Below are 12,546 nucleotides of genomic sequence, written 5' to 3'. Positions count from 1 at the left end.
AGCTGTTCCGGCTTCAGACTGGAAGAGCAGATGAGACAAGGTCTTCAGACTGGAAGAGCAGATGAGATGAGGTCTTCAGACTGGAAGAGCAGATGAGATGAGGTCTACAGACTGGAAGAGCAGATGAGACAAGGTCTTCAGACTGGAAGAGCAGATGAGACGAGGTCTTCAGACTGGTTGAGCAGATGAGACGAGGTCTTCAGACTGGTTGAGCAAATGAGACAAGGTTTTTAGACTGGAAGAGAGGATGAGATGAGGTCTTCAGACTGGAAGAGCAGATGAGATGAAGTCTTCAGACTGGAAGAGCAGGTGAGACGAGGTCTTCAGACTGGAAGAGTAGATGAGGCCATAAAAGCCTGTAGCTCTTGCAAAGTTGCCATTGGCCTCTTGGTAGCCTCTCTGATCAGTCTCCTTCTTGCTCAGTCATCCAGTTTGGAGGGACGGCTTGATCTAGGTAGGGTCTTGGTTGTGCCTTACACCTTCCACTTCTTATTAATCTGTGCTGCAAGTGATATACACCTTCCACTTCTTAATAATCCATGCTCCAAGGGATATTCAAGGCCTTTGATATTTTTTTATACCCATTCTTTTGAAAGCGCCATGGTGCTCATGTCTTTGCTTTGAAATGCACTACCCAGCAGAGGGAACCTACAGGAACTGCTGAATTTATCCTGAAATCACTACATCTTAACACAGGTGGAGGCCACTTAACTTGATGTGTGATTTATTTGCTATTACAAGGGGGGTGGACACTTACCCAACCAAGCTATTTCAGTTTTTATTTTTAATTAATTTTCTACAAATTTCTAGAATATGTTTTTTTCAGTTGGAAGTTGTGGGGTAGGATGTGTAGATACATGACAAAAAAAAAACTATTTTAATGCATTTTAATTGAAAGGGGGATGTAGACTTTCTATAAGCACTGTATATTTTTTGTATTTCAGGCAGATTGATGAAAAATTAACTTCTTGTAATAAACCCTTTTTACATGTTCTACTCTATATAGCACAAATTGTCCTGTCACAAATTAGAGACTGTCACCGCGCAAATATGTTACCACACTTCCTTCTTTTAGCCTTTGTCGCAGGACTGGGATATTTCTTTTTTCATTCCTCCTGTTTATGTCTGTGGCAGCTTTAGCAAGGGCCATTGTACAAAAACACAGGTGGCTGACTGAGTGCTTGCTCTGTGCAAGATCTATAAAACCCTTCAGAGCGACCGTGTATAAAAACATCCCGGTAGAGCATTTTAGTCACACCTTTCTGGCAAAGAGTAACATGCTGAGAAGTGCTACAGTAAATACTAATCTTGTTATCTTGTGCTGCATAACAGTTTTACTTGTTTTAAAGTTAGTTGTCCTATTCACACACTGGGTAAGAAGGTATTTGAGTTCAGCAGTGCTAGAAATCCAAAACGATACCACAGTTGTCATCCATTTCAGTGCTGCTAAAATCCCCACTGCCAGCCTCTTTTAAGACATTTTTTTACCATGTTGACCCTCTGTCCAGAAGAGTACTATGCAGGGACGTGCCACTCCTATGGGGGTGCATTAGTTATGTAACTTTTGTATCAATGCATTGCTTTGCCAACAAACATACAGACTACCTAGGGACTGGATGCGATTTGCATTAAATAGTATTTTTTGAATTCTAGCAGTAGTCTACTAACACAGATAAAAACAAATACAAAATCCAATGACTGGGACATCACATGTTACAGATATTTTCTGTATCCCAACATCAGATAAACAGAATCCTGTAATATTACATAGCCAGCAACAGTATTTACTGTACACAGCATTGTGTTTTAGATCCCGGAAGCCAATTATTTCTATTTACCGAACTTAAAATGCAGTACTGGGTTATTGTTGTAGCTGGCTTTTCTCGTCAGAAATGTAGGTGCCCTTTTTCAAGCACACGTTTTAACCAGTTACAGAACCCTAGTCAGATGTCATTAGTCTACATTGTTTTGTTTTTTTTTTGTGGCCACAATCCTAGTGCTATTGAAGAATACAGGTTTTGCGTGGGGGAGTTTTGTGCGGTTTTCTATACAAGCCTTAGCTTTAAAAAAAATGAAAGAGTTTCTATGCATGTGATATTTAGCAAGAAATGTCCCTTTGATACAGTATGTCAGATGTGATCATGACAGGACAATAAACTTGTAGCCTCTGGTATTGGACATGTGCTTGTACTGTCTCAGTACGTGATGGTCAAGTTTGATGCAGAAGCACACTAACCATAAAATGACAATGTGACAAGCAAAACTCCTGTACTTATGTATACAAACCCATTAAAGATCTTTTTTTAAGACCCAGGAAAAACAGATATTTAACATAAATCAGTTTCCAAATGCATTTTTACTTTTGATCCTTCATAATTGCTACCATATATAGAATACCATATGCATGTAAACATGACCTTGCAATAGAAAACATTAACCTACTAAGCTGTAATATTGTCAACCACTAAATGACACTGTAATTGTGAAAATATACAATTTCTTTGTAGACAAAACATAAATCAAGTAAAAACAAATGCTTATTAGCATGAGGATAGACAGGCAAAAACAATTTAATGCAAATGAACACAGTGCAGTCTGCAAACTACTCACATTCTCTTTAGAGTCACTATTTCCAATAGTTATTTGATATATCAAAATAAATAAAGATTTAATTAAATCCTGGGAAGAAAGTAAATCTTCAATAAAATCTTTTAGTGATAAAAAAAAAAAAAAACTATACAGACTTTTAAAATGGTCAAAATCTTATACAAACTACAATAATCTAATATTATATTACATGTATAAATTTTTATTTTTAACATTCCCCATCTATATCAATGTTAAGATCAGTACACAAGACATAAAACACAGGTAATAACGATAAAGAAGTATTTTTGAAAAACAAAGTTACTGTTTGCAAATATTGTGTTCTTCTCGGTGAACGTAAAAGACCTCAATAAAACCACAGTGGAAGATTTCAAACGCGTGAAGGTGTTTTAACTCATCTAAGGATGTTATTCTCAGGGCAATATGACAAAGAGAAGAATAGCAGCAATGCAAAACCATCACAGGAACAGCCCCCCCCCCCCCCCCCCCCCCCAGTGATTTTATCATATTTTCCTCTGTTCCCCTTGTGTTTAAGGTTTGATAGCATCATAAAAACAGCTTGATGAACACTCAAGGATAATACAGTTTTTGGAGGGAAGCCAGAAGGAATTTTTTGTTTAGCACATAGCTCAGTGAGGAAAACCCAGTCATTTATGGCTCCCAGCTGTGTATACTTCTGACATTGCACTGTACGTGAGGGTAGCAACCACTGAAGCAGAAGTAGTCAGCAGCAGGACCCCAACATCCAGTAGAGCAAACTTTAGGAATACTAAAAGAAACTTAATGAATGCTGCCTTTCAAACATAAGGAAACATGCATTTTAAATCACGCACAGTACTGCTTCTTCTGTGTTCTATAGATGTTGGTTATTCAGATAGAAATGGAATATACTGTAGTTATTTACCTTCCAGAGTTCTTTGTTTTAAAAAGCAAACAGAAGAAAAACAGCACAACACTGAAAAGTAAACACATATGTCATTTCAAAGATTGTAACAGTCTCAAAAATGTGTAAAACCATGGCTCTGGTTTTCATCCTCCATGTGTGGTCAATTAATAGAAAGTGATGACTTCAAGGTTATATTGTAATTTTATTCAACTAAGATCAAAATAAATATGGTCTTAGTTGACTTATTGTAATATTTGTTTTAACCAACTTGACCACCAAGAGTGAGAAATGTACTACTTGAAATACCATAATGTTTAATGTTGTACTTTCCAGTTCTTAATATATGATTACAAATAGTTTGAAAAGTCTAAGAAATGACATCCAAAAAGTCTTTTTTCACTTCAAAAGAGAAGCTTCGTTTGAAAGTGTATAGTTATACACTGCAATACAGTTTACACATACCAAGTCAGAGTAAAACACTTGCAGTAATGAAATGGATAAACATAACTGTGCTTCAGAGGGATGCAGTTAATTTTTCTTCTGTAATTAACATGAGTGTAGACTCAGAGCTAATTATTTGGCTAACAATCAGACAAGGTAAACCACCATGCATGGACATGTTAAATAGAAATGATCTGGTTATTTTAAGTCAAGTTAACTAATAACAGTTCCTTCCTAAACTGTGTTTGCTGTCAAAGTTAACATAATTTAATGTTCTATACCTTACTCAGTGACATAAGCAACAAAAAACCTCACCAAAGAAAACCCACAAAAAAACATTGGGGTGTTAACAACAAAAAAGCTAAACACATTTGCATGTTATCGGTACACTGGTGCATATTGATTAACAAGTGCACATATAAACTGCGGATACTACCTACATCGAGATATAAGAAAAATATAGCCAAATAAAATCCAAAATGTCTAGACCGATCCAACTGCCATCCATCCTTCTCTCTTACCTGTCATGATTTCTCCTCTTTCTTTAGGAACAAAATAGACAACATCTATTCTACGCTCTATCACCACAAACCCTGTCTACCACCTCGACGCTCTTCCGGCTGCTCCTCCTGCCCGCTCCTCCTTCTCTCCTCTCTCCATTGCAGATGTTTCCGGCTTACTGTTGAAATCAACTACTGCCACCTTACCCCCTGGACCCCTGGCCGACTAACCTTGTCCATCTCTGTGCTTCTGATCTTGCTCTTCCATTATGCACACTCCTACCCTACCCCTGGACTCTGTCTCGGTTCCTGCTGCCCTCAAGCTTGCCAGAGTCACGCCGATACTCAAAAAACCCTCCCTTCACCCGGCTGACTTATCTAATGTCCATCCCATCTCCAATCTCCCTTTTCTCTCAAAAACTCTCGAAAGGGCTATAGCCAGTCAGCTGATGAAACATCTCACGTACAACAATCTGCTTGAATTTTTACAGTCTGGTTTTCGGTCCCATCACAGTACTGAAACTGCTCTGCTCCGGATTGTGAATGATCTGCTCAATGCTGATGCTCCCTCTGTGCGTGTCCTTCTTGACCAAAAAGCTGCTTTTGACACCATAGATTATGGTATTCTTCTTGACTGCCTTCAGAAGTATGTTGGAATCTCTGGAACCTGTCTCTTCTGGATGTCCTCTTACCTACCCGGACGCATGCAGTCTGTTTTTTATGCTGGATGCAGTGGTGTTGCAAACCCAGTCACTTGTGGTGTCCCCCAAGGATCTGTTCTTGGGTCCCTTTTCAATATCTACATGCTTCCCTTGGGCCACCTCATCCGCCAACACAACTCATGTTTCACTCCTATACTGACGACATCCAGCTCTACTTAAAACTCGACCCTGGTAGCCCCTCTTCTATGGTCCAGCTCTCAGCTCTCTGCCTGCATTCAATACATCGAGGCCTGTATGATGTCTGCCAATTTTCTTCAACTGAACACTAACAAATCTGAATTCCTTCTAGTAGAATCTAAAACTCAACTTAAGAATCTCAATATAGCTGCCCTGAACCTCGGAAACTGTCTGCTGCTGCCTTCCCCCACAGTATGAAGCTCTGGTGTGCTTCTTGACAGCAGCCTCTCCTTTAATGCCCACGTCTCCTCCGTGGCACTTCCTCCTTCTACCATCTTAGAAACATTCAAAAGTCTGTCCCTACCTATGCGGAGATGCGTTTGTCTCCTCTCAACTCGACTACTGCAACTCTCTATATATATGGTGGTCTCCCGGCACGCACCATAAACCGGCTGCAGCTAATTCACATCATCCGTCCCCCCACCCGTCCTGCCCATCTGCACTGGCTATCTGTAAAGTTCAGGATTATGTTCAAAACTCTCCTGCTCACCTACAATGCCCTTCATCACACAGGTCCCGAGTACCTCCTCAACCTGCTGACTCGCTATGTCCCTGCCCGCAAGCAGAGGTCCTCTGACTCTGGCCTGCTTGTTATCTCCAAGCAAAAGCGCACCACACTTGGACAATGCTCATTTAGCTTCATGGCTCCGACTCTCTGGAACTCTCTCCCAGCTTTGGTTCGTGATGCTCTGACCATAGCTCACTTTAAATCAACTCTGAAAACCCACCTGTTCTCTCTTGCTTTCCATGCTCCTTAAGCCTGATATCTGTTATTAGCTGCTGCTACTATTTCACGTATTGTTACTATCATGTATTCTGCACTTTCCACTGTATTTATTGTACTATTTATGAATCTAAGACCCTGTTATTGTATGAATCATGATAAAAACTGAGTCATTTCCATACGCAATAAGCTCTGCTATATCACTACTGTGCCAGCTACAGCCATGCACTTCTTAGTATGAATGCACCAGTTACTGGATCTTAAAATGATGTGATGGTTTAAAGTCCACTCTTTCTTACAAGTCCTTGCTAAACCAACATCCAAACATCACCAGAAGTGGGACCAATGCATTAAAAAAGCTGTATTCTTCAAACTGTTTTTTTTAGAAAACAGTTGCAGTAAATGGAAATAGAAATCATTAGCTGGGGACCTGAATGAGGGAAAGGTGCATTTTCAGAATCTTCTCAACTAAAGATATAAACTTTCTTTTTTTGTCTATAACTCCAAAAGCACTTTATTATAACTTCTAATGTTAAACTTACTAAAAAGTCAAGCAGGAAAATGTTTTGCCTTGTTCAGGCAGTTATACACTTTTAGCAACACTTAAATTGCAGAGCAATGCTAACCAATAAATTGTTTTTGTCAATGTTAATTTAGGCAAGGTAGTCCAAGTTTAGAAATAATCAGGGTCTGTGGAACTAGACTAGACTGTAAAAACATAGCTAGACCACAAGAGTAACATATTTAGTTATGTCATTTTTTGTCCTGAATTATTTGTCTATTGTACGGGGTCACGTAGAATAGCTGAGACTAGCTAAATGATTTCTTTTTCTCAGGCTGCAACTTAAACATATGGCAAATGCATGTAGTGTTCAAATAAATTATTACATTAATACATTGTATTAATGGTTTGCTGCCATTTCCTGTATTTCCTTCCTCTATACCATATGCATACCCATTCCGTGCTTTTACTAAAGACGCACATTTAACTGAGTTACTACAACAATACAATTCAACAATATCAATTCTCAAATTACTTTTCTTTGGTATAACATGAAACAGTTACTTGACCATGTTATTTTTGCATGGCTTCAAGTAAATGGCCTCGAAATTGAAGACAGCAATGCTCCTATCAACTTGTGGTTCATTTAGCATGCCAAGTATTATTTAACAAAAATGTTTCCAACCAAAATGTATGTGTGGTCCTTCACTCTCACTCTATAATTTGAGACCTATTTTAAGTTTTTTTAAATGACAGGGGGTATAGAGAAAACAAAGTATTATCAAGTCAAAAGAAAAGGTACATGTTAAAAAATGTTTCATGTTGTGTACTACTGTCCCAGCACTTTTATGAGGGTATATTTATTAATTTTGACAAGATCATTACTGTAAACTGAAAACATTTACACATATCTCAAATTTATATATATATATATATATATATATATATATATATATATATATATATATATATATATATATATATATACACTTGCAGCATCTGCAACCTCCACCACTGGGGCTTGAAGTTCAGCATCTGCTTCCCTCATACCCTGTAATCTTTCCTCTAAGTTCAGCATCACATCCATTACAGAGAGCTACTGTATGTTATATAAAACACAAGAAGCCAGGATGATATTGCTATCCATCTGAGGAGTGTACTGCTACTGTAGTTTTCCCCCAGAGACATCTAAACATCGGAACTGCCTGTCAGACTGTCATCCCGTTGAAACGCAGCTGCCACCTGCGAATTAGCGAGGACAAACGAATCATGACCAGGAGCCAGGATAGTTTGCATGCACATTTGTGATGTAGTTCTTGGCATTATTTATACATTTACAGAATAGGTCCCCTTACAGTTTATGTAGAGGTGCCTATTCTGTGATGGTGTGCGTAGCTGCATATCTGTGCAATTGATGGCTCCCAGATCACCAGAAAACCCATACCTCCCAAGAAAACCCTTTTATTTTGTTGCAGCTCGTGGGAGACAGGGAAATGGATCAATTCTCCTACCCGCTTTACTAAAGTTGAAATTACATCTTGCACTGCACGATACAGCCGACTGGTTCATGCTTGCAGTATAACCCACAGTGGAAGCCAGTGGCATAAAATTTTAGTGCAGCGGATACCCTTAGTGCTACAGACAAACAGTCTGCTGTCCGCATGTCTCCTTTGAGGTCAGCCTGAAGCAGTTCGCACAGTTGCTAAATCACATAGGTGGGCAAAGTCTGTTTGCCCACATGTGCGCCTGATTCTGGTGCACTAACTGTCCGCAAAAGTGTTTTGCGATTGCCTTAGGGGTTTGCGAACGTTGCTAAATAGGGCCTGTATTATTTGCAGAAAGAATGCTATATCTTCCCTGATTACCTCCTAAGGGGTAAAATGATTCAGTGAAGTTTAGTTCAAGTACAATGCATGGGAGTATACATTTTTCCTCTTCCCACAGGTGTGCCTTGCTGTATGTAGGAGTCAGTAGAGGCTTGCTAGTTCAAAGATTGAATCGAGTTACCTTGTCTATTATCTTTACCAGGATCAATGGGCCCAGATTTATCAAATTTACATTGAAAAGAGTGCACATGCGCATTTTAACCAAAAGTATGTGATTTATCAAAAGAGGAAGTTGAGTGAGATTGTTCTTAGATTCACGCCCACTAGGGGCTGTGATTATGACCATTTCCTAGTGTTAGGCCAATGTTTCTCAAATACTGCCAATATATTATAGTGACCCATGATACAGAAGATGGAGTGCGTTGCCAGGTGGAATGATTAACCAATTTATTGGTAGAATTAACATGGTCTCTGTTTGTGCTGCTCCTGCCCACTCTACTCGGACTGACCAACCAGATCTAACCCTTGCTTGACTCCCTATTCTAAATGGCATGGTGGCTCCCTTACAATGCATGCAACACGTACACAGAACAAGACAGACGAGACTAACAAACGGGACAACATACATGTCAAAGCAGACACAGAACGGTGCCCGGATCCCCCCCACCCCTTAGTCCCTCGTCCCTGAGATAAGGATAAAGTCACGAAAGTAGACAGCAGCAGAGTGACAGTGTCGGGCAGTCTCATTTTCCAGCAGCAGAGTGACAGTGTCAGGCAGCTTCATTTTCCAGCAGCGGAGTGACAGTGTCGGGCAGTCTCATTTTCCAGCAGCGGAGTGACAGTGTCGGGCAGTCTCATTTTCCAGCAGCGGAGTGACAGTGTCGGGCAGTCTCATTTTCCAGCAGCGGAGTGACAGGGTCAGGCAGCTTCATTTTCCAGCAGCGGAGTGACAGTGTCGGGCAGTCTCATTTTCCAGCAGCGGAGTGTAGGCCGCTTTATTACTGTCCCATCCGCCATCTTGGAGTGATGTTGTTCGTTCACTCCGCTTCACTTTCCACGACATGGATTACATGATCCCACTCTGAAACACCAATATAATGACCCGTGCCCTCGAGGATGAAACAGAAGACGGAGCGTGTTGCTAGGTGCAATGAATAACCTATTTATTGGTAGAATTAACACAGTCCCTGTTTGGGTCAAGAACATGTCACAAAAACAATAAACGTCCCTAACCCGTTCCTTCACTCACTGACCCACCACTGTCACTTTCTCCATCTCTTGCTAGAGCTCCGACGGCTCAGCTCTGTGCCTGAACCCTCCCACTCTCTCTCTCTCTCTCTCATTCAACTGTCTTACACTGTCTATACACACTCTCCCACACAGGTTGTACTTTTACTACCTCCCCCCTCCCCTGCTGCTCCCACCCACTCTACCTGGACTGACCAACTCAATACATCCCTTGCTCGTCTCCCCATTCCACATGCAACACGTACACAGGACAAGCCGGATGAGACAAACAAACGAGACAACATACAAATCCAGCAGAGACGGTGCCTGGGTCGCTACAATATCTATATTTTCTTGATTTTGCACATGATATAGGGTTTGAGAAGCACTGTGTTACTGCAAGAGACTAAATTCTTTATTTTTCTGCAATCATCGAATTTCTTTGATATGTAAAAAGATGACCTTTATCATTTGCAGAAAGCCAGAGACACAATGTTATATCTCCCCTGACTGCATGCTCCACCTCTTCTGTGGCTTTTCTATTTGTTCTCTCCGTCTTTATTAATTCCAGACAACCACTGAGCATATGCTTGACATCTTGGCTCACTCATTGGGAAACACAGTAAACACACCACATACTTAATACAGTGCATAATAATTAGAAAAAAAACACATTGGTACAATGCCGAGGGTCAGTAGGTTTTAGTTGAAATAAAGCAGAACACAACATGATGTTTTTGTTAATAATTCAATAGCGTAATATCGTACTTCTCAGACTATGTGCATCAATTTTTAATTTTCATGGCAGCAGTACGTTTAATGAGGCAATTATACAATTATTTTCCATTTTACTTGTAATTGTTTCTTTTTCCATAATTTAATGACAATTCCATACATTTGAAGCACGTTAATTTGAGGTAACAGCAGATTTACTTTGTGTCCTGTTCCAAATGCAACGTGACATTCCAATTTTGTGATATTGTTTTTGGAAAATGATGCTTTAAAGTAAAGGCCTGTTTTTAAATGTTGTAATTAAAATAATCTAGCTAAATTTTAAATCAGCAAAGAGATAACTAACTACTGTTATTTTTTTCTTGCATGTTTGACCAGTCAGGTGAATAAATAACATGGGTTTGACATTTTGGCATAGACTTAATATTTTAAAATGTTGCTTTTACTTTCATTTTTTGGAGGAGGTATATTATTTCCAATTGCTGCTGCTGTTAGTTATAGTAACAATACCAGATGTGAAGCCTCTGTTTTCATATTAATCTCTCTTGTGGATTAGAAAAAAAAATGAGCAGACAAAACTATAACGACAGGGCATTTATGCAGATTAAAGCACAGAAAGAAACGTGTAAAGCATTTTAACTTAACACAGCCACAACCAATGAAGAAAACATTTATTGTTATTAAACCAGACAATGCAAAACATATTGTGAATGGAACTTGCTTAAATAGATCTCTGTCCCAAGTAGAATTCAGTTTTTTTGTAAAATTAAATATATTCAATTAAACATGTTCTAAACAGCCAATCAAACAAAACATTCTTCCATTTTATATGTGGTCAAACAAGTGTGTGTGCTACCTGGGCAGGTAATGTACTGCTTTGGAATTGGTGTAATATGTTTAACCATATCTGGCCTTTTCGTTGGCCAGAGCAAGTCTGCGAATGTTGGCGACACAACCAGCAGCTGCTTCTTGCAGCACTTCATCTGTGGAGCCAACCATGTCTAGAAGAAGCTGTATGAGAACCAGGGGGAGAAAAAACAGGTTTAGAAAGGAAACATAAATGGTAATATCACCAAAACTCCACATTAACATGATTAGTGGTCTTTCCACAACTATATTTATACTTCTAAAATACAATTAGCTTACTAATTGAATAGGAAGACATGTTGTGTTACCTCTGCAGAATTAAAACCTGTGTGCTTGGACATCTCTTATATACTATAAATGTGAAAACATATAAAAAGTGATATGCAACACAAATTCTATACACTTGTTTAAAGTCCCTACAGAAGATGCACTCCAGTAATATGTCTATCTCAGTTGCTATCAAAATGTCAGTCAGCTTTATACAAGAATAAAACTGGGTTATGTAATGTTCTAAACATGCAACCATCTATAAAAGAATGTACTTAAAACTGAATTTACTTAAATGTTATAACTAAAATAAAATTTTACATGCTGCTAGCGGTGTGTATCATACACCAAAAAGACAAAACTAAAACAAAAACTGCTTCCATTACAAGCTTGACCTAAATATATCATCATCTCTGGAAACCCTAAAATATCACTTCTTTTGGCACGACTTACATGGAAAGGGAGAAACAATTCTAGCTATAAAAATAATAAATAAACAAATCTATACTGACTTTAGAATACAGCATAATTTTTTTGCAAACTAAAATATTATATAAAACGATAATCTGCTAAATATAGCAGCATCAATCAAATACAGACATTGTATTCAGAGGCAACCTTTTTTAACCTGAAAGTTGTGAAGTAAGGGTTACAGCTGTAAGCATTTGCTACTTAATGCTTGTTCAGATGAAAGCAAGTCTTTGTATAAAAAAAAAAAAAAACTGCTCACGAACTTACTCTCATAATATATCCGACTGTTACAACCAGTGCAAAGTAAAGAAACATGTTTTTGCTTTGATTCATGTTTGAAAAGCTCTTTGAAGTAAAACTGCAAAATAAATAAATAAATAAATAAAAATCCTCAAACCCCGTTTTTACCTCCCGTAATATCTATATGACGAGTTCAGAAATACTAATAACGTATGCTTCTCTGGAGAATGCTCATTCATAGCCAAGCACATGCCCCATAGACGCATGTATATTATTATTAATATTATTATTATTATTATTATTATTGACAGTGCCTTTTGGATTAGAACGGACTACATGCAGAGTAAATCAGTTAAT

The 12,546-nt window shown here is 38.7% G+C and overlaps 1 protein-coding gene across 2 annotated transcripts in view; it reads right to left on the bottom strand.

The window, feature by feature from the left end:
* Positions 1 to 9,946: 9,946 nt before the first annotated feature.
* LOC121314109 (outer dynein arm-docking complex subunit 2-like) overlaps positions 9,947 to 12,546 on the bottom strand; it is a 68,661-nt gene continuing 66,061 nt past the window's right edge. For both annotated transcript variants that reach the window (XM_041247019.1, XM_041247020.1), the window contains one exon: positions 9,947 to 11,355. In XM_041247019.1, the coding sequence (XP_041102953.1) occupies positions 11,242 to 11,355 (114 nt within the window). In that variant the 3' untranslated portion in view covers positions 9,947 to 11,241. The remainder of the gene's footprint in view (positions 11,356 to 12,546) is intronic.

The sequence above is a fragment of the Polyodon spathula genome, chromosome 4 (genome assembly GCF_017654505.1).
Source record: "Polyodon spathula isolate WHYD16114869_AA chromosome 4, ASM1765450v1, whole genome shotgun sequence".
Lineage (NCBI taxonomy): Eukaryota > Metazoa > Chordata > Actinopteri > Acipenseriformes > Polyodontidae > Polyodon > Polyodon spathula.
The sequence above is the reverse complement of the archived record's forward strand: the minus strand, read 5'-3'. Positions and strand labels throughout refer to the sequence as shown.